General features: G+C 47.3%; 3 protein-coding genes across 14 annotated transcripts in view; 1 reads left to right on the forward strand and 2 right to left on the reverse strand.

The window, feature by feature from the left end:
* CEP63 (centrosomal protein 63) overlaps nucleotides 1–24,092 on the forward strand; it is a 43,906-nt gene that overhangs the window by 3,786 nt on the left and 16,028 nt on the right. The window contains exons 1-4 of one of the 11 annotated variants that reach the window (XM_048314927.1): nucleotides 13,182–13,370; nucleotides 14,199–14,306; nucleotides 21,228–21,346; nucleotides 22,916–23,096. In XM_048314927.1, the coding sequence (XP_048170884.1) occupies nucleotides 21,303–21,346; nucleotides 22,916–23,096 (225 nt within the window). In that variant the 5' untranslated portion in view covers nucleotides 13,182–13,370; nucleotides 14,199–14,306; nucleotides 21,228–21,302. The other 10 variants (XM_048314931.1, XM_048314924.1, XM_048314925.1 and 7 more) reach the window with 10 other exon arrangements.
* LIPH (lipase H) lies at nucleotides 101–12,845 on the reverse strand. Its single transcript, XM_048314933.1, has 10 exons — nucleotides 12,609–12,845; nucleotides 8,260–8,627; nucleotides 7,484–7,592; nucleotides 7,297–7,398; nucleotides 6,262–6,351; nucleotides 4,989–5,156; nucleotides 4,113–4,208; nucleotides 3,113–3,224; nucleotides 1,981–2,154; nucleotides 101–470 (listed from the first exon to the last, which is right to left on the reverse strand). The coding sequence occupies exons 1-10, from the start codon at nucleotides 12,658–12,660 to the stop codon at nucleotides 398–400; spliced, it is 1,344 nt and encodes a 447-aa protein (XP_048170890.1). The 5' UTR covers nucleotides 12,661–12,845; the 3' UTR covers nucleotides 101–397.
* ANAPC13 (anaphase promoting complex subunit 13) lies at nucleotides 14,824–18,360 on the reverse strand. 2 transcript variants are annotated; one of them, XM_048314937.1, is made up of 3 exons: nucleotides 18,323–18,360; nucleotides 17,353–17,478; nucleotides 14,824–15,272 (listed from the first exon to the last, which is right to left on the reverse strand). In XM_048314937.1, the coding sequence occupies exons 2-3, from the start codon at nucleotides 17,449–17,451 to the stop codon at nucleotides 15,147–15,149; spliced, it is 225 nt and encodes a 74-aa protein (XP_048170894.1). In that variant the 5' UTR covers nucleotides 17,452–17,478; nucleotides 18,323–18,360; the 3' UTR covers nucleotides 14,824–15,146. The 2 variants fall into 2 exon arrangements, with proteins under 2 accessions (XP_048170894.1, XP_048170893.1); XM_048314936.1 differs by lacking the exon at nucleotides 18,323–18,360 and adding an exon at nucleotides 17,916–18,008.

Raw genomic sequence — 24,092 nt, forward strand, 5'->3', positions numbered from 1 at the left:
ATCTGCTGCTCCTCGGGGCTCCAAGCTGGCTCAGCCGCCGGCGCACGCTGTAAACCCTCGTTTTAAACCCGCGCTTTTAGCCCCCGTTTTAAAGCCACGCTTTAAAGCCGTGTGCCGCCGTGGTTTTATTGTCGCTTCCCCAGCCTCTTCATACGCTGTGCGGGGCGAGCGGGTCTCGCTGCTCGGCTCCCGCGGAAGGCGCCCGGGCCCCGCCAGGTGAGTCCCCACACGGCGGTGGAGTGTCTCCGTCCCCACACGGCGGTGGAGTGTCTCCGTCCCCACACGGCGGTGGAGTGTCTCCGTCCCCACACGGCGGTGGAGTGTCTCCGCCCCCACACGGCGGTGGAGTGTCTCCGCCCCGTCCAGGCACAAGCATCCGCGGGACTCGGCCCCTGCTTCAGCACGGGATGGGCTTGAAGGTTTTCTGGGTGTTCTCAAGCAGGACCAGGTCGTATCGGCACAGCTGGGGTCTGTGTGGAAACACGGCCGAGAGTGAAAAAACGGCGCTTTTTTTCTGTCATCTCCCCACGTGCTGGAGGCCTATGTAAAATAAGTCATCGTCTCAGGAGAACTGGCTCCAAGTCCACCTGCAGTGAGGTTGGCTTTAAGACAGGGATACCTTGAGCATTATGCCACTCTGTTCTATTTGCTTGTGGAAAAAAAGGAACAAAAAAATCCAGCAAATAAACAGGCACTGGCTGCAGAGTCTGTGCTTACCTTTAAGCCAGTCCACACCTGTGTCCACCAAACAAGGTGGTCCTTCCAGTTCATCTGCTTGTTCCTGCCCTTTCCCTGCTCCTGGCATGAGGAATTCTGCCACTGCTCTGACCTGGGTCCAAACATTGGTCTGGTTCAGCCAAAAAAACGGAGGAAATACTTGGGCTTTCACTGGGGAAATATGAGCATTAGCCCTGGCACAGGGAAGGGGAGAGGCGATGACTGATAGTTGAAGTGTTGAAAGTCCTGAACTGTGCTTATGGCCTGTGGCAGCCCCTCCTCGGGGAGAGAGGGCATCCTCTGATTAAATATTTAGGGCATTTGTGTCTACTTTCAAAAAGACTAAATGTGTAGCTGGGACTGAAAGCGACTGTGGAAGTGTGGAAGAGACAGGGAGCGGCAGCAAGGGAGAGCTGCAGGACTTTGTTTAGTAGATGTACACAATCTTTTCCTTGTTCCAAGGCTAGGATAAGGGTAGCAGACCTCATGAAATGCAAAGAAACATGTTCTGTAGCTCTGTATGTCTTTTTGCTTTGCTCTCCTTACCCTGTGATCTTCCACCCTTGTTTTAACCCAAGTTTAAAGCACAGTGTGGTGTCCACATAGTGTCCTTGCACACAAGGTCAGCATAAGAGATTCTGTACTTGCTGAACTCAGGCAGACCTCCCAACCTCCAGAGGTGGGAAGCTTAAGGGTAGGACAGCAGAGCAGACAGAGGTTAATGAGGTGGTAGAAATCTCATCAACAATGGCCTGGGAGGTACCTCCTGATGTTGTGGGTACCAGTCAGGGCTTTGGGGCAAAGCAGCCAGCAGCTTCCAGTTTCTGGAATTCCAGGAGTAAATTAATCTCCCTGCCTCACTGGCTGTAGAAATTGGCTGGGATATAAAATGTGTATTTGAGGCTGAACATCTGTTCTTCCCAGAGAGCTGCATTTCCCTTCATCCCAGAGTTCAGGCCTGGGCAGCTTCTCAAAGGTCGTTTTCCTGACCAGAGGTTAAGGTGTCAGGCCATGTCAGAGTCACATCACATGTGACATGTTCCCAGTGCAATGACAGCCTCTGTGTTCAAGTAAATATTCAGCTGTAGGATTCCATTAAAGAGGAATTTATTCCCAAGATATGTGTATGAGAATTACTAAATGTAAAATCTAATTCTTCTGCACAAACTGCACAAACTCAGCCAGGCCAGGAATCTGGGAGATTGCTTTACTTCTGTCCAGTCTGCACCCACAGAAATGGTTTGTTTGTAAACATCCGCTCACCTTTCTGGGTTTGTCAGCGAGCGGAACCTCATTTGGAGAATCCTGAGCTTGAATTTTGGGCCAATGACAGATCCCGTGGAAAATGTCAAGGAAATTCTTTCCACAGTTTCAAGATCCTGGTCAAACCCAATGAGCAAAGTGATTTGGTTGTACTGCTGGAAGGTAGCAGCTTCTCTAGAGGTAAAGCAGACGAGAGAGAGTGTCAGAGAGTCACCAAGGGAATAGCACTGGTTCTAATGTAGTCACTGTAATATTAGAAACAGGGCTGGGGGAGGAGGCCTGAACTTATGATTAGTTTCTGATTTACAGGAAATGGGTATGGATTCAGGTCTCCAGGTGTCAACCTGCTCAGCCACTTCTGCCCTCATTTTTTTCGGGTGGAAGTGGGGACACAGAGGTTGGATACCATTTGGCCCCAAACCAGGATTTTCACTGTGATTCTGCTTTGGTCCCAAGTGGACTAGACCCAAGTGATATTTGTACCTGGCTGTCTGTGCAGGCCTGAACACTGAGGAACCTTGAGATATGCATGAAATCTGCACTGGCCTTGGTGTGGGAGTGATGCTGATTGCTCCAGTGCAAGCAGATACCAGATATGGCTGAGGGAATAGGCACTTAGAGAAACATGGGAAAACTGGTTGTGCAGGTTTGTTTGGCTGAAGTGTGGTTAAGATAAATCAGGAATTTGCATGTCACATAAACACCAGTCATTAATTTGTCTCTCTGAGTGGAATGAATTGGTTTTGGATGAGACATATTCAGGCCCAGATTAATCCCCAGCTGTCTTGGGCACTGGGAACTAGAACAGAGCACTCCCTGGAAGAGGAAGGAAAGAGAGGGAAATGTTTTTCCTTCTGTTGTAGTGGAAGCCTAGGGAAGCTGTGCTGCTGGCTGATATTGTCCACTTCAGTCCTTAAGATGACAGAGAAGGGCCCAAACCAAAAGGCTGGGCTGTCAGGGGCTGTGTGCTGGGGGAGGCTGTGGGAATTCCATAGGGCCAGGAAATCCCATAGTCATGTGTACTAGCAAGTGTCAGCAGAGAAACTGGGGGAGGATGTGTCACCTCCTCCCAGATGCAGTTGTACCAAGGGATGCACGAACACTTAGAGATGCTCAGGCCAGTAAGACTTACGGATTGACTCTTGATTCTGCCTTCCTCCCAGCTTCATCAACTAGCATGATGCTGAAGGTGCCTCTCCTGGTGTCTTTGTTCCATGTGATAATATCCACCAAGTAGTGATAGACTGAGGGGAGAGAGAGTGGGTGGGGTTAGACCCTGTGGGTTCACTCTGCTGTCCAGGCTGTGCCCTGTCTGGGAGCAGAGCTGTGGGTGGAGGATGGACACAACCCCTGCAGTTTATTTGGAAAATCCCTTTCTCCTCCCTGCTCTCCATCTCGCTTCGCAGAGATTTCAGCCAGAAACACTAGGAGGTGTCAGGAGAGCACTACAGCAAGGGTTATCCATGCTGGATGGCCTCTCTGTATGGTTCCCAGCACACTGCCTTTCACTGCTTGCCTTCCCCCTTCACTTCCAGACTGTCTTTTCTTTCTTCTGTCCCTCTCTGAACCACTCCATTTCTGTTCTTCATACCTGTCATTTGTCATCTCTGTCATGGAGCAGAATTGTCTGTTCTTTGATCTGTGAGTCTGAATTCACTTGCTGACCAGCACTGGAGCTCAGGCCATAATCCCTGCCCATGCCTGGTATGTTGGCACTCACAGGGATGAGGAGAAACCTCGGTGAAACCTTTTTTTCCACAGATTCTCCCCCTCTGCTTGTGGCTCTCACTTTTCTTCAGGGTGGCTTTTTCACCTGTACAGCCTGTCTTTCTCTTTTGTCATTCCCACACACCTATTACTTTCACAAAAGAATGGTGTGTTGCTTTGAAACACAATTTGGGAACTTTTATACTTAATTTGAAAGTTCTCAACCAGTTTCCTGGTTGAGCAAGTTGGCTTTCCCAGCACTGGACAGGTTTGCAGGTAAGGAAGGTCATGGCAAACCACAGATGGACACAATTCCATCCAGCAGCCACTGGAGTTTCTAAAACGCAAATAACCATCTCTGCTTGGCTGCTGCTGAAGGAGGCAATGCACAGGGAAAAATCATCTCAGGAATCTCAGTCACTTACTGCAAAATGGCTCTTTGTCCGCTGTATCGAAAAACATACTTGTCACTGGATGGCTCTGTTGTGTTAAATAGCTTTTCCACTCATGGGCATAATAACCTGCAGGTGACAGTTTGAAAATGAAACGGAGTTACTGCACAGGTAGGTGAGCCACTAAATGGCTGAAACCAAGCACATATTTAAGAAATAGTGCATTGTGTTCCAGCTGCCAGGTAGCACTGTGACACACATCCTCCTGTACTCCAAAGGCTTAGGACTGAATATGTCTGGTTACTGTTCAGCACTTTCTTGGAGCTGATCTGTTTCCACATCTCTATCCCTGGTCAAGAAGGATTTCATTTTGCAGTGCAGAATGAAAATCATCCCCTTGACTCTGTCCGTTCCTTTCTGGAAGTGTCAGGTGTTTTAGCATCAACATTTCAGAGCTGCCAGCCTGAGGCTGGGCTGGCTGGGGCAGACGGTCCAGAATCCCCTTTGTCCACCTCTTTGAAATTCCTTTTACAGCACAGAGGGGTTTGTGGTGCTGGGAATTTACTTGGAAATCTTATTTTAGCAAGAACAGGCCCCTGTCCCTCAAACTCTGCAACTGAGAGACTTTAATTCACTTTTTCTCTGACTTTAGTGTAAAGATCCCAAGTCTAGTTTTGGCTTTTCTAATTCTGGATCCCTTACCTGTGGATTCCTGTTCTAGATCATAACAGGATGTGACATTACAAGGAGCAGGCCTGAGATACCTCAAAAGACCTCAGTGGAAATAACTTAGATGCTTTTACAAAGCACCGTGTTGTGTTAGTCCTTCAGCAAAACATCACCCTCCAAGTGACAGTGATGAAAGGCAGCCCAGTATTCAGGATGGGTTGACATTCCCTGGATCCTTACCTAGGATGGGGCATGGCATGGGCCAGAAGGGTTCGCAGCTGGTGCATTTGCCATTCCTGTAATTCCTGTACGAGTTGCATGGGTATGTGGTGATATTGCAGCTCTGTGTCAGGGAGGACAGGAACAGGAAAACAGACCTCTGGTGGTCACATTTAAAATACTGCAGTCCTTGATGGTGTACAGGGAAGAAATGTTTCGTTAGCAATCCTTACGCCTCAGGGAAACGGGATTAATGCCCACAGGACACACCAGTGGACAGTCACTGACCAATCTGAACCCAACAAATTGCACTGGGGAGCAGCACTGGGCTGTGGCAGAACAGTAAATGGGCAGCAGCCTCTCCCTTTGAGTGCACTCAGCTCTGCCTGTGTCTGCTTTGCTTTTCTTCTTGTCTTTTTGGTTTTAAAAGCATTTGTTCATGTGGTTGCTGCAGTTCCAGAGAATCCAACTATGGATCAAGTTCTGTCTCTGGTGCTCTCTGTATCTCTCTGAGCTCAGGCCTGACAGCTGGATATTGCTTTTAGCTTTGCACGTGACCTTCCATTTTGGTGTAAAAAACTCTTCAGAAAGACATAACTAATAAAATGAGTTGTTGCATGAGCAGCAAAATGAGTGAAGCCTCATTTCCTAGGGATTTTTGGCTCAGCCTGGTCCCCAGTGTAGATTCTCTTGGGTCTGATAAAGGTTGAGTTCACAATACTGCATTTCCTTCTGTGAGGTATCTTCTTCAGCCAGCTTTCATCAAACCAGTTCTGCTGCCAGGCTGAAATGAAAAAAGCTTTCTTGTGTTCAAGACTAGGGCTGTGCCTTCCAGACTGCACCGTCTGTCACTGCCAAGGAAGGTGCCTTGGCTTTGGGATAACTGCCTGCTCCACATTCATCTTGAACCTGTTTTCTGAACAGGTCCTTGCCACTGCTAGTCCTTGGGCTTTTGTGTGTTACAAGTAATTAGAAAGAAAAATCTCACAGATTTTCTGTACATAGACACAAAATGAAGGCACACATCTACCCGATGACTTTTTGCACAGAGGATTAATCCCACTTGCACTGTGACAGAGGCACAGAGATGTCACTCTGACTCTCATGTCTGCCTGGTGCACATCAGCTAAACCCCTGTCACACCAGTGCTGAGAAGAGGTTGCTGCCATGGCTTTCCCAGAGTATGGATTTCATGTATTTTCTAAGCAGTGATGATTATTCTCTGGCTTTCTCCTCTTTTTCTGATTGGAAACATTTTGTCAGGGTTTGTGCAATTCAGGGCAGGATTAATTACCAGAAAATATTGTAAGTGGACAGCCTGGTTGGTCGGTCCCGCCGTTGGGATAGAAGTCAACATGGCCCAGTGCTTCTCCGTATCCCAGTCCTAGCAAAAGGGAATACCAGGGCTCAGAGAGGGAATATTAAATTGTAAAAAGCACAAGAAGGAAATACCGATGAAAAAATAGTAGTTATTTAGCTCTAGGATGCCTGCTTGTACAGCAATACTAATGTCATCCATCTGTTTAGGCAGCAGGCCAAACAGTTGTGACCCAGCTGGGTAATTTTAGCAATGGTATCAAGTACCTTAAATAAGTCCATGCACGGAACAGTACAAAATGTGGGGGTTTGTGTCACTTGTGTGCAGGAGAGGAAAAGGGATGTGAAACCTGGCTATTGCTGTGCTGCTGAAATCTGACTTCCTGGGAGGGCTGGAAGAAAAGAGGCAGCAATTAGGTGGGAAAGCCAAGTGTTAGGGGTAGGGTGGCCATAGGAGCAGCATGGGGGGCTTGGCATCGCACTGCTGGCCTGGCTGGTGGGTCTGGAAAAGGACAGGGCTGAGGGAGAGTCCAGATTTGCCCTAGAGGAAGGTTTAGCTCTTAGGAGATGGGATGGAGACTGGAAGCATCATGCAGGGAGCCATGGGCTGGGGATAACTGATCTGCTGTGCAAGGCATTGAGCTGTGGGACCGGCTCTGGAAATGCAGCCTGACCCTGGGGTGGGATGTTGGTGTGTCCTGCTCTGGCAGGATTGTGCTGCAGGACCTCCTCTACCGGTTCCTAAGTCCTTGTAAGGCATGGGCCAGGAGGTTATTACTGCTGTCAGCAGCAGCATGTTTTGAAATGCAAATAAACCAGCAGCTCCTGAGGGAGTGCTGGGAACAGCGTGGGCAACACAGCACCCCAGAGCCTCAGTGAGGGAGTCTGCTGTGCTCCTGGGCCAAAGGAGCGAGGACCCCCAGCACCGGTGCCCACCAGCAGCCCCCCTTCCCCGCGCTCCCAGTCAGGCTCTGGGTTTCCGTGTAAAGGAAGGAGGTGGAGTGTCACGTACCGTCGGTGTCCGAGTGAATGACATCGACAAACTGTGCGTCCGTGGGGTCCAGCCTCTCGCTCGGCGCCGTCCCCCGGTACAAGGGGCCCGCGGGGTCAAGGCCTGCAGCACAAAGCCATGGCTGTGGCATCGCCTCACTCGGGGCTGTCCTTCCTTGAGGCAAGAGGACTGCTGGAGGAAGGCTTACCTGTGATTCTTCCCAGCATGCCATCAAACATCTGTCCCACAAAGCCGGAGATGTGTGCTCCCAGGCTCACTCCTATCATGTGCATGGAGTCAAGGGACGCTCCATCAATCTGAGATTTAAAAGTACTCGTGGTCATGCGTTTTCGGAAAATAAAAAATTGTTAGGAGGAGGAATGTAACATCTCCCAGAGTGTTCCACTCTGTGTAGATAGTCCCACAGAGCAGCCAGCATTCCTGTTTGAGGCCTATACCTCAGAGAGCTGTGATGAGAGTAGTTCAGGCAATGGTTGTATTTTCCTGGGGCAATGACTACAGGTGTGGACAGGAACCACTGATGGGCCCCAGCAGTAAAATTCCAGTTGCCCCACATGTGGTACCTGCAAGGAATTAGCAGACACTATGATCCTAATGATCCAGCATCCTCATTGCCTGTGCAAGAGCTTAGAGGAGCTGTGAACTGTAGCTGATCCCCATAAGCTGCCTTTGGATGTATAGAAAGTGGAAGTAGAGTTTCTATGTATGGGAAAACATGTCTGGAGAGTTTTGTACCCAGAAATGTAGAGACTTAGAGTGTAAACTGAATATTGCACCAAAATACCATTGTACCAAGTCCAAGGGTAGGATTTGGCACTGCAGTATACATGCACTTCCAAAAATTAATGTATTCCTTTTTGAGGAGTTTCTATTCCCAGACATCCTGCTGGTTTAAGCATTTCCTTTGTGCCCTTTACATACTGTGCCTTAATGACTGTATCATAGCGTGAGTGTCCAGCTTACCAGCATTTCATCTATTAATTTCTTCAGAATCTCAGCAACTCTTCTGCACTTCCTGGAAGCATAACTGTAGATGAGAGTCGTTGCCCCCTGGTTCCAGTCCACAATGATGACGTTCATGTCCTCTACAGAAAGCAGGAGATGCACCAGGTCAAGGATCCAGACCGGGGCAGAGCCTGTGGGTCGGTACCCATGGATGATGAAGGTGGTTTTCTTGGTCACATTGAGGTACTTGGAGGCTGTAGAGTGGATCTCCTCAGCACAGGTTGGGTTCTGCCGCGTGTAGAGCAGCAGCTTCACTTTCAGCTCTGTCCCTATCAAAGCATTCCCGAAGCTGAGGGCTGTGAATGCAGGACATGTCTTCTGAGGATCTGAAAGGAGCAGAGTGGCAATTGGAGTTTGGCACCAAAGGGTTTTCTTTAGCCTGTTGTACCTGCTAACCCTGCACAGGGCAGGGAAATGTGTTGTGAGTTGTCTGAGCACAGAGGCTGCTCCTGTCTCCTCTCTCCCTCTCCTCTCTGTCATGCTCATGACTGAAGTTACCTTGGAACTTAAGTTTTCTTGCCATGTTGGAACAAAGAAAGCAATCACGTCTTTTTGGAGCAGCATTCCCTGAAACACCACAGCCCAGCTTCCTGTGGCAGCTGGGAGCTGGCAAGGACTCTCTCCAAAAATCTCACTGGTGTGAGGAAGGTATTAGAGACCGACAAGCAGGATGGTTGCTGTATTGGTTTGTGAGCACACCCAGGTGCTCTGGACAGGTTCTAGGCTAAACAGGTGTCCTCAGGGTTGGTTTCTGGAGCTGCCAAGCTGCAGAGAGTCTTGCCGTGGTGAGGGGCAGCTCAGTGCTTCATTTGTATGTGCAGATGCAGCCTGCATCTGCAGGTATTCCAGACTGCAAAATGGGGCACCCTTGACTGTGTGAGATGGTAATATACACAGCTTTATACACAGCTGAAGTGTAACTGAATTTGATGTTAAGTGCTGCTTGATGGGATGGCCTGTGCCATTGGAAAGCCTGTCTTTGTTCTTTGCTTTTCCAGCAGGACACCAGCTGAGCCTTCAGAGCCCAATACAGTCTCCAGCAGGGCACTGGCAGGGAATGGAATAACTGTCTCCAGACAGACACTGCTTATGAAGGCCCTCCCAGGTTTAGTAGCCTCTTCCTGGCTCACAGTCCTTTCCCTCAAATCCTCGTAATCTTATTGAAGAACCTTGTGGGGGAGAGTGTCTCTCTCACACATATGTCCTGGGCTGCAGTAATCGTTCAGCCTACAGTTCCTAGAGGAATCTTCCTGATCTTTGCTGCTTAAAGGACTGTGCAGTAGGTAGCAGGGTTTAGAAAACCTGCAGCTGTAAGGTACTGATGCTCTAGCAAATCTCCAATGCTCTGTGCATTTTAATTTCTGAATGATGAAACTCTCACTGTTTCTATGAGCAACTTTCCCTTTTCTTCTCCTCGGGAAATCAGAAGCATGAGAGTGATATAAATGCTATGTGCCCAGCACATAAAACAATCTGCTCAGTTGCCACAGTTCTGCTAATTACTTTGTAGGAGCCCCAAGAGCTCCAGAAATAAAAGTTAATAGGCTAAAAGGATGTTGCAGTTAAGTCCAACTGAATATTTTAAATTGCTGCCATAAATTTAGAAATAAATTTTAACATCTGAAATCCATGGAGTCCTTCCTGTATAAAGCCTATGGTAACATATGAATGGTGTGACAGGAGTGGTGGGAAATGAGCCCTCAGCCAGGCCCAGTGAAATCAGGGGCCTTTGAATGGAGGGTGTCCTGCCTCTGTAATGCTTCACTCAGAGCTCCCAGAGCAGTGTGACTCTGGGCCCTGCTCCCAAGAGGAAAGGTGAGCTGGGTGGCTGCCTCCTGGCCAGCCTGCTCTCAGCTCATTCTTACAGTGCCAAGATGCTCCAGGGAAACAGCAGCAAGAGTTCTATGACACTGCTCTTGTGGAGATCCCAAAGTAACTAGCTGAGAAAAATTAACATTTTTTGCTCATGCACACCAGCTCACACAGTGAGACTCAGTGACTGTCCTCTAGGTGCTACTGCAGCATAAAAAACCACAACTGTGTGTTTTACTAATAACTAGGCATTATTTTAGTTACTGTGTAGTAGCACTATATAGTGTTATTAATTATCTACTGCCACTGAAGCTGTAGCAATACAGGCAGAAATGCCAGGCAAGAATTGCTTCTATATGGTGCAAGATTGCACCAATTGCTGAATTTGTCTCTGTATCTCCTGCACTGTGCTGAGGCTTGCCCAGAGGAGCACTGTTTGTCATCAGAACAGCCCAAACCTTCTGGTACAGAAGTGCTTTCAAAGAGCTGGTCAGCATTTGCTGATACCTAATACAGGGTCTGTATAAAGGGCCTTGTTATATCTGCACCAGGTCTGTCAGATTGGTTCTGTTTTGATTAACAAAATCAAATCAGTGCTAATAAGGGGAGTAAACCTGGCAGCTTCTCTTCTGGCAAGCTGGTGCCAACCCCAGCCTCATCCACCATGTGTTCAAAAACTGACAAATGAGGACAGCCAGTTATCCTGGCTTTGCTCTTCCTTCTGCTAAGCACAGTGACTCCTACCCAAATAACTGGAAGTGTCTTTGAAACTCCAGGATGACTGGGGCAAGTGGCTTATTGAGATTTACTCTGCAAGCAAACAGGTGAGGTAGAAACATCCCCTGGCACTGTACTTAACCCATGCCCAACAGACCACTTCCCTCCAGTAGAGGGGAACGAATATGGCCATTAACCCAGCATGCCAGTAACTCATTTCCAGCCCTGCCTTAGCTTGCTAGACAGTCTCTGGCAATCCCCATTCTCCTTCTGCTCCGTTTTCTGATATGTAAAATAGTAGGCAAACACTGTTCTGCTGGGCAAGGTGCTCTGATCTCCCAGAACCTGTAGCGGGGAGCATAAAAATGTGTTAAATCCATGTACCTGCCTGGGAACTGGACATGTTTGGTCTGGAGCCTGAGATCAGCCTCAAAGGTGCTATTGCAGCAGTGTAGGTATCTTCAGAATAACTTGGTTCTGAAGTTTTTTTTATATATATATATATATTCTGAAGTTATATACTCCCAGGTGGGAGTGTTGCAGTCATGGGAACAGTCCCAGGCAGACTCCTGGTATTTACTGCAGTCAGTGCTCTTAAGGCCTGCATTCCCCTGGTCTCTCTCATTCCTTTCTAGGAGATGATATTTGGAGGCTTTTTGTTTGATGGTGATCCTATGGACAGGCAGGGTTTGCCATGCTGGTGTTTTGGGGCTGTGGTACCTAGCTGTCTGCATGAGTAAAGTAGCAGCTGAGGTTTTTACCAGCCTGTCATCTTGCAAAGGGAAGTTCCAACAGATTTTTCACCTCAGTGGGTCAGTGGTCACTTGGCTGGATGTGTGGCTGTCCCGGCTGTGGTCCTTGGGACACAGAGCTGCTCGCCCAGTAAGCACCTGCGTGGAGCTCAGGTGAGCATGTCGCCACTTCTCTGTCTGCAGGAGCTCTGGTCCTCCAGCCCCTGCCACCTTGCCTGGTCTTTGTGCAGTGTGTGTCATCAGACTGGTCTTAACCATCAGCAAAAACTTTCCCCATTTAAGCATATTTCACTACCACACCACGAATCTCGGGAGCATTAGTGCAGATTTCCATCCCTTTTCCACAGAGAGGGTGTGCCCTCCACTCTTAAACTGTCCTCAGTAGCTCACTGCATTTCATCAGTGCCTTCTCACAGCATTCTCTTTCCCCACTTCTTGTGACTGCACTTCCTACAAAATATTAAACAAACCAAGCAAAGGCAACCCTGAGATTACTCCAGAGGACCCAATGAAACACAAGTTAGTATTTAGAAGAACACTGGGTCTTTTTAACCCTCTTCGTTTTCCCTGCAAAGCAGAGAGCTGTAACTTGCCTTGCTCCCGTGTGTATGCTAACACAAGGCAGTACATTTGTTTATTTTTACACAGGTTGGTTCTTGTAGGGCTGTGAGGCTATCAAATGGATCTTACTGTTCATAAATGGTAATTCATCCTTCGCCTCTGTCATACATGACACCCCTGAGAAGAAATCATTATTCTCTGAAGATTTCAAATGACATTTTCGGTGTCAATGGATAGTACTTATATAAGAGAAATGTTCGCAAAGGGAGGAAAAGATAAAAAATACTTCTGGTTTTCCATTTGGAACTCTTAGAACTGACTACATTCATGTAACCAGCATAATTTGCTTTGCCAAAATAAATAATGCTAGTGAGAAACCCTAGCAAGTACATTCATGTTGCCGTAAAACACAAAAAATGTGTTATATGTGACAAAAACATTCAAAACAAGCAGTTGAGTTCTTACCTGTTTTCACCCCATACAAAAGGTAGATGAACACAACACACAGCCTCAGCATATGGACTTCCTCATGGAACTTCTAAGGGTAAGAGATTTGAAGGATCCCACAATTTCTCTGGCATGTGTCTGCTGGCTCTGACAGCAATTAGCTTGCTTTTTCTTCTGCCAGTAACAGTAGGTGTGGTGAAAGGAGGAAGTTACCAGCCAAGAAATGAAGACCAGTCTTGGGTTATACAACTGAAGCTTCTTCTTAAGAAGGTGGGGCACCTTCTATTTTAGCAGGTTTCCTTAATTTAAATATAGTTTGCCCTGGGGGATGACTAATCAAAGACACAAATGGGTTGGTATCACTCTGTGAGCAGCAATTTGACTACATGTGTTGAAACTAAGGAAATTATTGCCTATTTGTCTGTTGCAAAGAATGTCAGGATGGTTGTAGGTGTCTGCAAATCTGATAAGCATCTGGGCGGGGCCGGCGCTTGGTTTCACAGCGCCCTGCCTTTGGAGAGCTCATGATGATCCCTAATCTCCCATGTCCCTCCTGCTCTCCCAAGTGCCACGGTGCAGAGTCCCTTCCACAAATCCTGTCACCACCTCAGACAGGAGACAGGTGACAGCACTGTGTTGTGACAAAGGGAAGGTACCACTTCAAGGTGTCTGGCTCTCCACTGGGCTCCCAAGCAACTGCTGTCTTGGATAACACACAACTGGCATTCCCACATTTTCTCACAGACCTGCTGGAACCTCATGAATTCAGCTCTAATTCAAGTAAGGAAGGCTTTTTCTTTCCTTGCTGGATGGGAGGAAGAAGATGGCCAAGGAAAGACAACTGTCAGGGGCAGGAAAGGTAGTCTGAAATTGGAGCTGGAAGGTATAGGCCAAATTTGGGGAAACGAGGGTGGTGGGAAGTCTGTAAAGGGATGAGAAGGGAGGGAGCAGGGATGGCTGCTGGATGGAAGTTGGGTGGTAGCTTTGCCTGGTGTTTTCTTAGCAAATTCTTCTAACATAGGCCAGGGAAAGGGAACGTGGGGTGGATTAGAAATAACTCATTAAGCCCAGGCTCTGTTTTTTTTCCCCTGGTGATGACCCACTGAGGAGCTGAACTATTACAGCTCCCAGCTGCATAGCTGGTTCTTTGGTCCATGCTATACTTACTAAGTTTTTTGACTTTGCTAATTCTCAGGTTAATCCTTAACTCTTCCTGCTGTCTGCAGCTCCTTCTCGTTCAGACAAATGTGTGCTGCTCCTCTGGTGCAGGCACGGATCACACTTGAGGCAGAGCATGTGCCTAGCACGATTCCTTCACAAGCACCTTGAGCTCTTCAGCCTCAAGCAGCTCAGCAATCTGAGTCTCACTGAACATGGGCCATGCTGTGGTCCCATTTGAAAATCACCCAGGCAAAAGTTGGGGCCTGTTATTTTGAATAGGATAAACACTGAGAAAAGACACCAAATAACTTCTGCGGATCTGGAAGCTCCAGTGCTTTTTTTTCTGCTGCACTGGCAAAAGAATATAATTTAAACATTGTTTTCCTTCCAGCTCCTTTCTCACCTCTACCAGTAATCCTAAACTCTGTCAAAATATTTTCTCCTTAGCAAGAAGTTCTGCCAATGGTGAGACGGAACTGGTCCAACAGTGAAACATGAAGAACAGAAGGCTTTTACCTGTTGCAAAAGACACCTGAGAATCAGAGATAAAATAAGGTAAATCGAGAGGGCCTTGCCTTTCATCTCAATACAAAGAGAGGTAACAATTTGCTGCCTGAAGCTAAGCCCTACTTGTTTCTTTTTTTTGTTTTGGATTTTCATTTCCCATCTGAGGTTGCTCATCCGAGTGGCTCTCACTTCAAGAGGCCCTACACTGGGGCTGGCAGGTTCTTCCTTGGAACTCTTAACCATCCCTCAGAAGACCATGATTTTGAGTTACCACCATTTCAGCATCAATTAGACTGTTCACTGTACACATTGCCAAGCATTCCCAGGATGTCAGCACTGGAAATGCTGTCCACTACTACCGTCAGATCCTGAGAGCAGGAATTCAAGTGCTTACAGGCTACTCCCCGCTCTTGATTCTGCTGACCAACCTTTCACACCTGCCCCACACATCCTGCCTCAGCCACACACTTGTTAAAGATGGCAACAACTCACAGCTATTTGGGTTTTGTACACTGAAATCTAGACAATAATCCCACTGTGAGCTTTGAAATCAATTGCAATTTGAGACAGTAAAAACTTTTTAATCATGTGTAGAAAACATTTAAGATCAGAATTTTCACCAACTTAAGAATAATTTAACAAAAACCATGAAATAATCTTATAAGCATGAAACATTTTGCACTTGGCTGTGACATGTCAGAACCTCTGCTATTTCACATTCAAGAGACAAGCATTTTAAACTCTTCTCTGTGAGCAGAACCACTGTTGGAATCTGGAAGTTTCAGAAATATTGTTTCCTCCTTAGGGCAGCTTATGACAGCAATGGTCAGCTGAAAAATATTTTTATGTTGCATTCTTGCATCCACTGTATGAAATCCCACCGATTCACTAATTTCCTGTGGGTGGAATATTTTCATGGAGATACTGGAGAGCCAAATCTGTCCACTTCATTTCTTGCTCTTTCACAGACTCGGTGGTGCCGCCGTTGTCTTGCTCTGGTTCAGGGAGCTCATTCTGAGAACAAAACACAGGTACAATGCATTCCACACGTAATACACCTCCTGAAAGCAGCAGGTTGTTACTATTTGTATGGATAGATATAAAAACCCACAAACGAGACCAGAGGGTGCACCTGAACAATAAATATCATACATACTGATCCACATAAAAATATTGCAGAGCCCTGTCACAAACAGTATTCTTTTCATTTGAATATGGTGCTTAATCTGAAAGGTAAATTGTTTTCCAGGACCCTGGGGCCTTTCTATACACTCAGACTGCACACACAGTGAGGGAGAATATACAGCAAATGCAAAGGAAGTAAATAACAGTACAATGCAATTATTCCATTGTTTGTTTGCAATGTGCTGCTTCTGCTGTTGCCAAGAATACAAATACTGCAGACAACTGGTTCTGTAACTTGTTACTATCCTATGGCAGGTGAGAAGGCCTTCCTGTCTGTGTGCTGGACTCAGGTGTGGCTGTGCTGGATGAACAGCAGAAGCCAGAACCCCCTGCCAGCTGTGCCACTGAGCTGCTCACAGCACAGTAAGGGGAAGGAGAGTTTAACTGAGATTTCATTTTCCTTCCTTCTATTATTTGTTCTCTGTCTTGCTGTATTGGTGTAGTCACACTGAGCATGTGCTATTCTGCCAGATACCATTTGGGCCGGAATTCTGAGTTCTAGACCTCTGGAAATCCCAGCGTGAGCTAAATAAAATGTTTCAGTTTTGAAAACAGTGAATGATTCATGCCCATTTGAGTTCCCAGAAATGTCTCAAGTGAGCACTGGAGCAGATTCTCAGGACAGGCTCAAATACCACTTTCACAGCCATTCTGGTTGCTCCTTTGCAATCTCCCTGAGTAAGTCCCCTGTGAATTCATGCTGGTCTTTCCATGTGATCAGAGCCATTCCCATCTCTGGGGATCTTTATATCCACAGCCAGGCCTTTCTTTCTATTGTTAGTTGGTGAGGCTTCCTTCTCTGGGGCTGTCATCTGTATGTCACTGTAAGCCATCACAAGATGGCTCTAAGGGAAGAAACAATAATGTTTCGACTCAGGGTGAAGGCAATTGTCAACAAGGAACCTGTTTATGATACTCAGCTTACCTAATAAAGGTTACCCGAAGCAAAGGAGGGTTTGGGCTCTTTTAGCTGAGAATCACACTTCTGCAAGACGCTTCCCTCAAGCCCAACTGTTGGCAGGAAAATGTGTGCTGTACATATGGATTTTGAGTTGTGCAGCTGCCCCTCGCCCTCTCTGAAAAGCCACTGGTGGCAGGGCTAAAGCTTGAGCCACGTCACAAATTTGGAAATCTCTGTGCTGAAAGAAACCAGCACCCCACAATCCCCATGGCTGCTCTATCTGTGCTAGCTGGGGTGAAGCTCATGTACCAGAGAGAACAAGGAAAGGGGAAATCCTCAGCTACCTCCCACTTCCTTGGAAGTTTCAAAATAGCTAAGGAAAGGTATCACTGTGGGAGATCTGAAGCTTCAGCTCTGGGCTCTGTGGGATCAGCAGGAGCTTTTCCCCTGCTGCCCCTCTTTGGCCTCGCAGCTGTACCCTGGATGAAAGGAGAGGTGCCATGCCTTGGGCATAGCAGTGCAGACAAGAGTCCTGCTGCACCTGCCAGCCCTTCACTGCTATCCTGGAACTGCCAACAGCAACACTGTATCTGGAAAAGACTGCTTTGAAACACCTATGGAAACCTCTCAGCTTCTTTTAATAGCATTGCAGGAAGTGGAAATAAAGTGTAACTAAGACTGCAACTGTCAGTGTGAGACTGGTATCAAACACCAGGAACAACAAAGGGAAGCAGAGAGAAAGGGTAATTCTACTTCTTCCTGTTGCCAAACCCAGGACAGTGCAATGGGAAGGGCACTCCAGTTCTGAGAAGATTCAGCAACTGGTCAGGGGAAGAGGGACAGAAACGTCCATGTCCATGCACACAGGAATGACTGGCATAAAGGGCAAGGAAGGAGTCAGATCCAGGAGCCTTTTGTACACCACGAGCAACACTGTGTCTTTTCTTGGAAGGGTCTGTGATAAACACAGCAGCCTTAACTCAGATTGATACGTAGCAATTCACCTACCAGAGGGATGGCCACATCCTCGTAGGGCAATTTATCTTCCCTCCATGCATCATCGATCAGGTCCAGGATCCTGCCATCCCTCTGCACCTCGCTGTCCATCGTCGCAGCGGGTCAGAGCAGCTAAATCTGTGACACAAAGCAGATGCTGTTTTAACAACATCCCCAGCCAAGGAGCTGCAGTTTGGACTACAGGCTTGCTCCAGGTTTGATGCAATCCATATGAAGCTTAAACTTACAAGGAAAACCTTGATTTTCCTAATCTACTCAAAAAGGGGTTAGAACCACAGGAGAAGAACTTAATCTGAAAAGAACTCTATCAAAGTGAATTGCAGATTGATATGCATCAGAGATGAATATATACAACCAGCTGGTTATTGTTAATGATATTTACGTGCATTTATATCTACTGACTGACTTTTAGAAGTCTCAATTTGAGTGAGTTTGAGCACCTAGAGCTGCCCAGGACCCTTTGCTGCCTGCTGGCTTACAGCCCCTGACCAGTGCCGTGCCTCACCCACACCTTCAAACGTCTGGAAGTGTCACAACAAAGGACCTGAAAGTACCCAGAATCCTGCCCGAACCTGAAGTCCAGTTTCCAGTGAAACAGAAGCAAAACGAGACCTATCTTTCAGCCCCAGCTACTATAATTACTCCAGAGTGTTTCATTGTACTCTGCCCTCCTTGAAGGGTCACCTCAGGCCCTCGCCCCGGTGTGACCCTGCAGGGCAGCAGCAGCAGGCGGCTCGATCCGGAGGGTACGCGAGAACTGACACTCATTCAAAAGCAAGCCAGGCCTGGCACTCGCCGGCTGCCGGAGCCGCGATGTGGGCGGCGGTGGGCGCGGGCCGGAGCGCATCCCAGCCCCGGGGCGATGCGATCCCTGCCTCTCCCGGCCAACACGGCTCCGTGACCGCCCCGTGTCCCCCCGGTGTCCCCCCGGTGTCCCCCCGCGGGCCCCTGCCCGCCCTACCCTGCCCATCCCCGGGGCCGGCGCTGCGCAGGCGCCGCCTCAGCGCATGCGCGGGGCTGCCGGCGCGGGGCCGCCGTGCGCGCCGCAAGGGTGGGAAAGGCGGGAAGGGGGGAAGGAAGGAGGGTAGGCAGGAAGGAAGGAAGGAAGGAAAGAAAGAAAGAAAGAAAGAAAGAAACAAACAAACAAACAAACAAGGAAGGAGGGCGGGTCGGTCAGCCAGCCAGAGCTGGGGTGCTGGGCAGCCCGGAGCGGAGCTCGGCCCGGGGGCTCGGGGCTGGTCCCCGGGGAGCGGCGCTGGAAGGGCCCCGGGCAGCGAAACTCGCCCGCGGCGGGTGCGGGGTAAACACCGTGAGGGCTCGGGAGCGGGGAGGCTCCGGCTGAGGGAGGAGCTGCAGCAGCGGGGGAGCCGGGAATGCTGCCGGAGGGCAGCTCCGGTGGCTGTAGCGGTGAGCACTGCCCGGGCACACTGGCCCCGGCTACTTCACAGGCTTAAGCTGCAGGTCTGGATTGGACATCAGGAGGAATTCCTTCACGGAAGGGGTGATTAAATATTGGAAGGGGCTGCCCAGGGCGGTGGTGGTGGAGTCCCCATCCCTGGAGGTGTTTAAGGAAAGACTGGACGTAGCACTCAGTGCTCTGGGCTGGGTGACAAAGAGGGGATCGGTCACAGGATGGACTTGATGGTCTCAGAGGGCTTTTCCAGCCTCAGTGATTCTGGGATTCTTGCCCTGGCGAGGGGTGATTGGCTCCGGGCTCCTGCCGCTGGTGCCATTCCTGCCGCTGGCAAGTGAAGCTTGTCTGTGGTATTGCTTTTGGGAGGTTCTTGCTCCTTTCATTGTAAGCATGCTTCCAGCAACGCTGTAAGATTGCACCTTTCTACGTTTTTAAATGTGAAGTAATCCCAATCTTTTGTCATGGGCGCTATTCTTAAGTCCTCCTGCATATTATGAAGTTCTCTCCTCTTGACTCTACTACAATTCTGCCTTGAGCTGGGATGCTAAGCCTTGTTTATTTTTAAATGTGTTGTTTTGGTTTGGGCTTTTTTTTTGCCCCACCCCCCCCCTTTTTTTTTTTTTTTTTTGCAAATACTTCCATTTTCTTCATTTTCAGAAGTGATCAGCCAGCTCTCCTTGCTTTAGCTGTAGTTTATGAAGGAGATTGTTTCCTCTTGTGGGTCTTTACTGAGGTGCCTGTAACTTGCACATTGCAACTTGCAAGCATGAGAGGCCAAAATTTAATACTAAATCAGCAAACCTTATGTAGTATAAAACTGGCTAGAGGTGTCTGATTTTAAGGCTTTTCCCCAAAATCTGGGTGTGCCGGCAAAGTAAGCAAAGCTGGCAGGCTGTGAGGGTGGTAAGGCACAGAGAAGCCGTGGCTGTCCTTCCATGGAGGTGACCAAGGCCAGGTTGGACGGGGCTTGGAGCAACCTGGGATAGTGGAAGCTGCCCCTGCCCATGGCGGGGGTTTGGCATGAGATGGCTTTAAGATCTCTTCCAATCCAAACTGTTCTGGAATTCTATGCTGTCTGTCTCCTCATCTCTCTGACCACTGAAAATTCATTCTGTGTCGGTGTGATTAGAATGTAAGAGGAGAGCTGCTACTGTCTAGTGGCTGCTGTTGCCACCTGGAGAACTCTTGGAATGCTGTCAACAGCTCAGGGGGTCTGCTCATCTGCTCTCCTCAGCACCCTGCCCTCAGCAGAACCACGAAGTTGTTCTGCATACTGATGGGGCTTTGTTAAGCACAAAGAGGGCCAAAGACAGACAAAACACTATCAGAATAGGGAAAGAATTTTTTCTGTGTATCTTTTATATGCTTGTGTTTTAAAACACAGCTCCCAAGGACAGGTTTTAAATTGAGAATTGTGTTTTAAAGTGCTGTAGGAGCAGGATGGAAGATTCTTCAGGAAGGAGAGCAAAGCTGAGCCTGTGTTTGTGGAAGTCTCCCTTGCTGTGACCTGCTCCCCTTTTGCTGATTGCTTATAATGCCATGTTAATCTTTGAGGGAAGGTGTTGGAAGGATCCATCTTCATGTTGGAAAGATCCACACATCTTGGAAAGTGTGTAGATTTTGGAAACACAAGTTTGTGTTAATAGCTCTGGATGAGTCTAACCATTTTTGTGTTAGCTGCAGTTTCATGAAGGAGACATTGAAACAAATTCTGGCTTCCTGGCTGTGGTCACTTTATTCCCCATTTTTGGCTTTAACGTAAAGCCTTCTTGCTTTCACCAAGATGTGAAATTTCTATGGGTGTGCACGTGTTTGTGACTTAAAACGTATAATTTTAAACTAAAACAGTGTACTGCTGCTGTAAAGCTGTTCAACTTATTTTCATAATTTAAGGCATAATTTAAGAGGAATTTTTAAGGCGTTTGTGTTTTGTTAAAATTCCCACAACCATTTGTACAACCAGTGTGTTCTGAGTGTGGTGGGAAACTGCACAGTCTCTTTAACCTAGTCTCTAATAAGGCCTGGAAAAGATGTAATTTGTGGATGAATTCTTACTGCTACTTGCTTGTGTTTTCTCTCTGACGTGACAAACTTCCCCATCAGACGTGGATCTCGGGCTGACCCCTTTGAAGCCCAAATGTTCCTGTTACTCCACAGTCTGGTGCTCTCAGGACATCTACCAGTCCCTCTGTATTGAGTTCACACAAGTGCAGAGTTGCTCAAGTGCAGATTCTCATTGCTCCTCTCTGAATTTATTAGATCACATGAGTCTGGCACTGCAGTTTGGGGGTGCTAGGTGATAGCATTGGATACATTTTTCTGGTAGAAAAATCTGTTTTCCTCTATTTGGCTTGTAAGTTCATGAAGGTGCCATTGTTTTCCTCACCTCAACTGCATGCTCCTGGTATGTTTTTTAACTTCTTTGCTTTGTGGGCTTCTGCTTGTTCTGCAGTTGGATGGAGAAGCAGCCTGGTTTGTGCACTGCTTTCCTGTGCTTCCCTAGTACTGAAGCCACCAGGATTCAGTGATGGAGGCTTTGCTGGAAGGAATGCAGAGAAATGGGCAGGGGAGGTACGTATGCAACCGTACACAGCAGCCATTCCAAATGATTTGAGCATTAACCTTGCCTCTTACTCAGAATAAATCCTCTGGTGTCAGTGTGCAGTGGCCTTCAGCTGCTGCAGGAGCAAAGTCACTGGGTGGGCTGGCTCTGCACTAATCCCTGCTCAGGTATTATAGCCTTAGTTGTCAGAATTTTAGTTCTACGTATTCCTGAAACCTTGCCTCTTCTTTTTCTGTTGTTGTAAACTCTTCTTACTGTCCAACATCAGGAGCAGTAGTAAGTAGAGCTGTGAATAAATATTTATTTTGTAACAGCCTTGCAAGGTTAATGAGATGTGACTTTGTTATCTGATTTCATCTGAAAACATCTGATTATTTCCTGCTTGCGTTGAAACTGCAGAGTCCCACTCAGCTCTGAGGAATCCTTAATGCTCTGTCTGAGGTGAGAGCCTCTAGACTTTTCAATCCCCGAGAGAGACTGTAGTGACAATAACAGAACAAAATGTTTTATGTGTTAAACAACCGTGAAGCAAAAGTCACCGATGCCATTTTCCTAGTCATCCTTGAGAATGTGACTCAAATTTATTTGATACTGTATCTTCTTCAGAGAGCTGGTTGCAGAAATCAAGTTTAGAATTTGCTACATATTAGCAGCTGCTGTGAAGGAAATGTTCCTGCTCTGCATAATAGCTGCTAATTTTTGGTTAACTCGCAGGACAGGGTGAACTTCAAATGTGACTGATTTTGGCTCCTTTAAGAAGTATTTCTTTTCCTATAGAAAAAGTGCCAAGTCGTGAAGTGTGCATATGCCCTGGGGGAACAGAGAAATTTCCATCCCTTAACCTATTGATTTCCATTTCTTTTCAGTTCTTCCCATTTGACAGGCAAATTAAAGGGGTAGAGATCATTATGGAGTTTGCCACCCTCCAGGGCTGTGTCTGGCAAACCTTAATATTGTCCCTGTCTTGGCAGCTTGGGAAGTTTCAGAGGAGTTACTTGAATTGGCTTCAATAATTACTGCACCAAATTAGAAATCTGGGCGTCGCTAGGGAGCTTGTGCTCCCCGATGGATTGCGAGGGTTTGATTCTTCATTATCATGTTGTCATCCAGCCCCCTCTGCTTCAGGGTTTGTCTGCATTTGTGATAAACTTCTGTTTTTGGGAGCTCATAGCCTGGCTGTAAGATTCCTCTGGTGACTGAAACCTGCTATAAAATGCCTCTGCCTGGAGAGCAATTAAGGCAATACAAAATATGAATTAAACACACTTTGGTTTACTTAGGTAATGCATAGTACCCAAGGCAAAGGGATGAATGCCTGAGTGTGAAGTGATGTGGTTTAGCAGGCATGGATGGTACTGGGTAAAAGGCTGGGCTTGATGACCCTGGAGGTCTCTTCTGACCTTAATGATTCTCTGGTTCTATTTCTGTGCAAGCTGATTTGAGGAGAGTTCAAAGCACTGCGTGTGCAGAGTCGGTGCCCTGGTGCCAGTCAGTGTGTTCTGCTGCCTTTGTTGGTCTGGGACGCGGGACGTGTTGGGTGGGACCTGCTTTGTAACTCCAGGCTCTCTCCCTTCCAGCGGCGGGTTCTTGACCTCCTGCGAGGCTGAGCTGCAGGAGCTGATGAAGCAGATTGACATCATGGTGGCTCACAAGAAATCCGAGTGGGAAGGGCAGACACAGGCTTTGGAAGCTTGTCTGAGTGCTCGGGAGCAGGAACTTTCCTCTGCCAAGGCAGCTCTGCAGGAAAAACAAAAGGAGGTACCTTTGTTTCATTGTGCTTTTTGGTTGGGGTCAGTAGTGTGTTTTACCTGTTAGAATCAGGAAATCAGGAAGAGAATTCTTAAAGGACCTGTTGGAGCAAGGTGTCTGGTTCATAGTTCAATCCAAGTCAAGTGATCAGCTCCCCTAGGGTTGGTGGAAGCCCACATACTGAACTGTTAGAGTTATTAGAGAGAACCCAGAGACACTGGTTCTGGCTACAGCAGTAATGGACAGCCCAGCAACCTGTGGTCATTGGTAGAAAAAACCCATTTTCTACTCTATAAATGGCACCAAGAAAACCATTTCCTACTGTAAACTACACCAAGATGTTGCTGGGAAGCTTTCCAGGGGCTGTTTTACAGAGCTCTGGTTTTGTGGTCCTTAAAGGCCTGAGGAAAGTGCAAAAAAACTCTGTATTGGTGGAAAATTATCAGTAAGTGAAGTTTTTGTGCAGGATGTGGACCATAAGATGCAGCTGAGCCACAGGATTTTAATTTGCAAGAATGATGATTTTTATCATACAGGTTATTGTTCTTATTATCAATTATGTTTTCTCAAGACACTTGAAATGTTTCTTACCACCAAAAGCAAACATGAATTTCAAACTGAACTGTAAAGTATGTTCGAAGTCTCTGCTGGAGTATATTCATGCTTTTGGTTTAGTCATATGAATTTTCTGTGGGTTTTCTTTTAATTTTAATTTGTTGGCTTGTTGACCACTCAGGTTGTAGATGGGAAAAAGATGGGAGGAAAAAAAAAGGAATAAAAATGAGTCACAGAAGCAGTTGAATCAGGGCCAGGGAAGTCTTTTCTGTGAGCTTCAAAACCCCATTTCTTTCATTTTCCTTGCTATTAGGAATCTCTCCTTTGCCTGAGGATAGTAAGATAATGACATGGTCAACTTTTCTCTGGGTAGATAGCTTGAAATCATAATGCATATTTGTGAAGACTTTGATGAAAATACTGGAGAGAAATAGACTTTTGGCACAAACC

The sequence above is a fragment of the Corvus hawaiiensis genome, chromosome 10, assembly GCF_020740725.1.
Source record: "Corvus hawaiiensis isolate bCorHaw1 chromosome 10, bCorHaw1.pri.cur, whole genome shotgun sequence".
In the NCBI taxonomy this organism is placed as follows: Eukaryota; Metazoa; Chordata; class Aves; order Passeriformes; family Corvidae; genus Corvus; species Corvus hawaiiensis.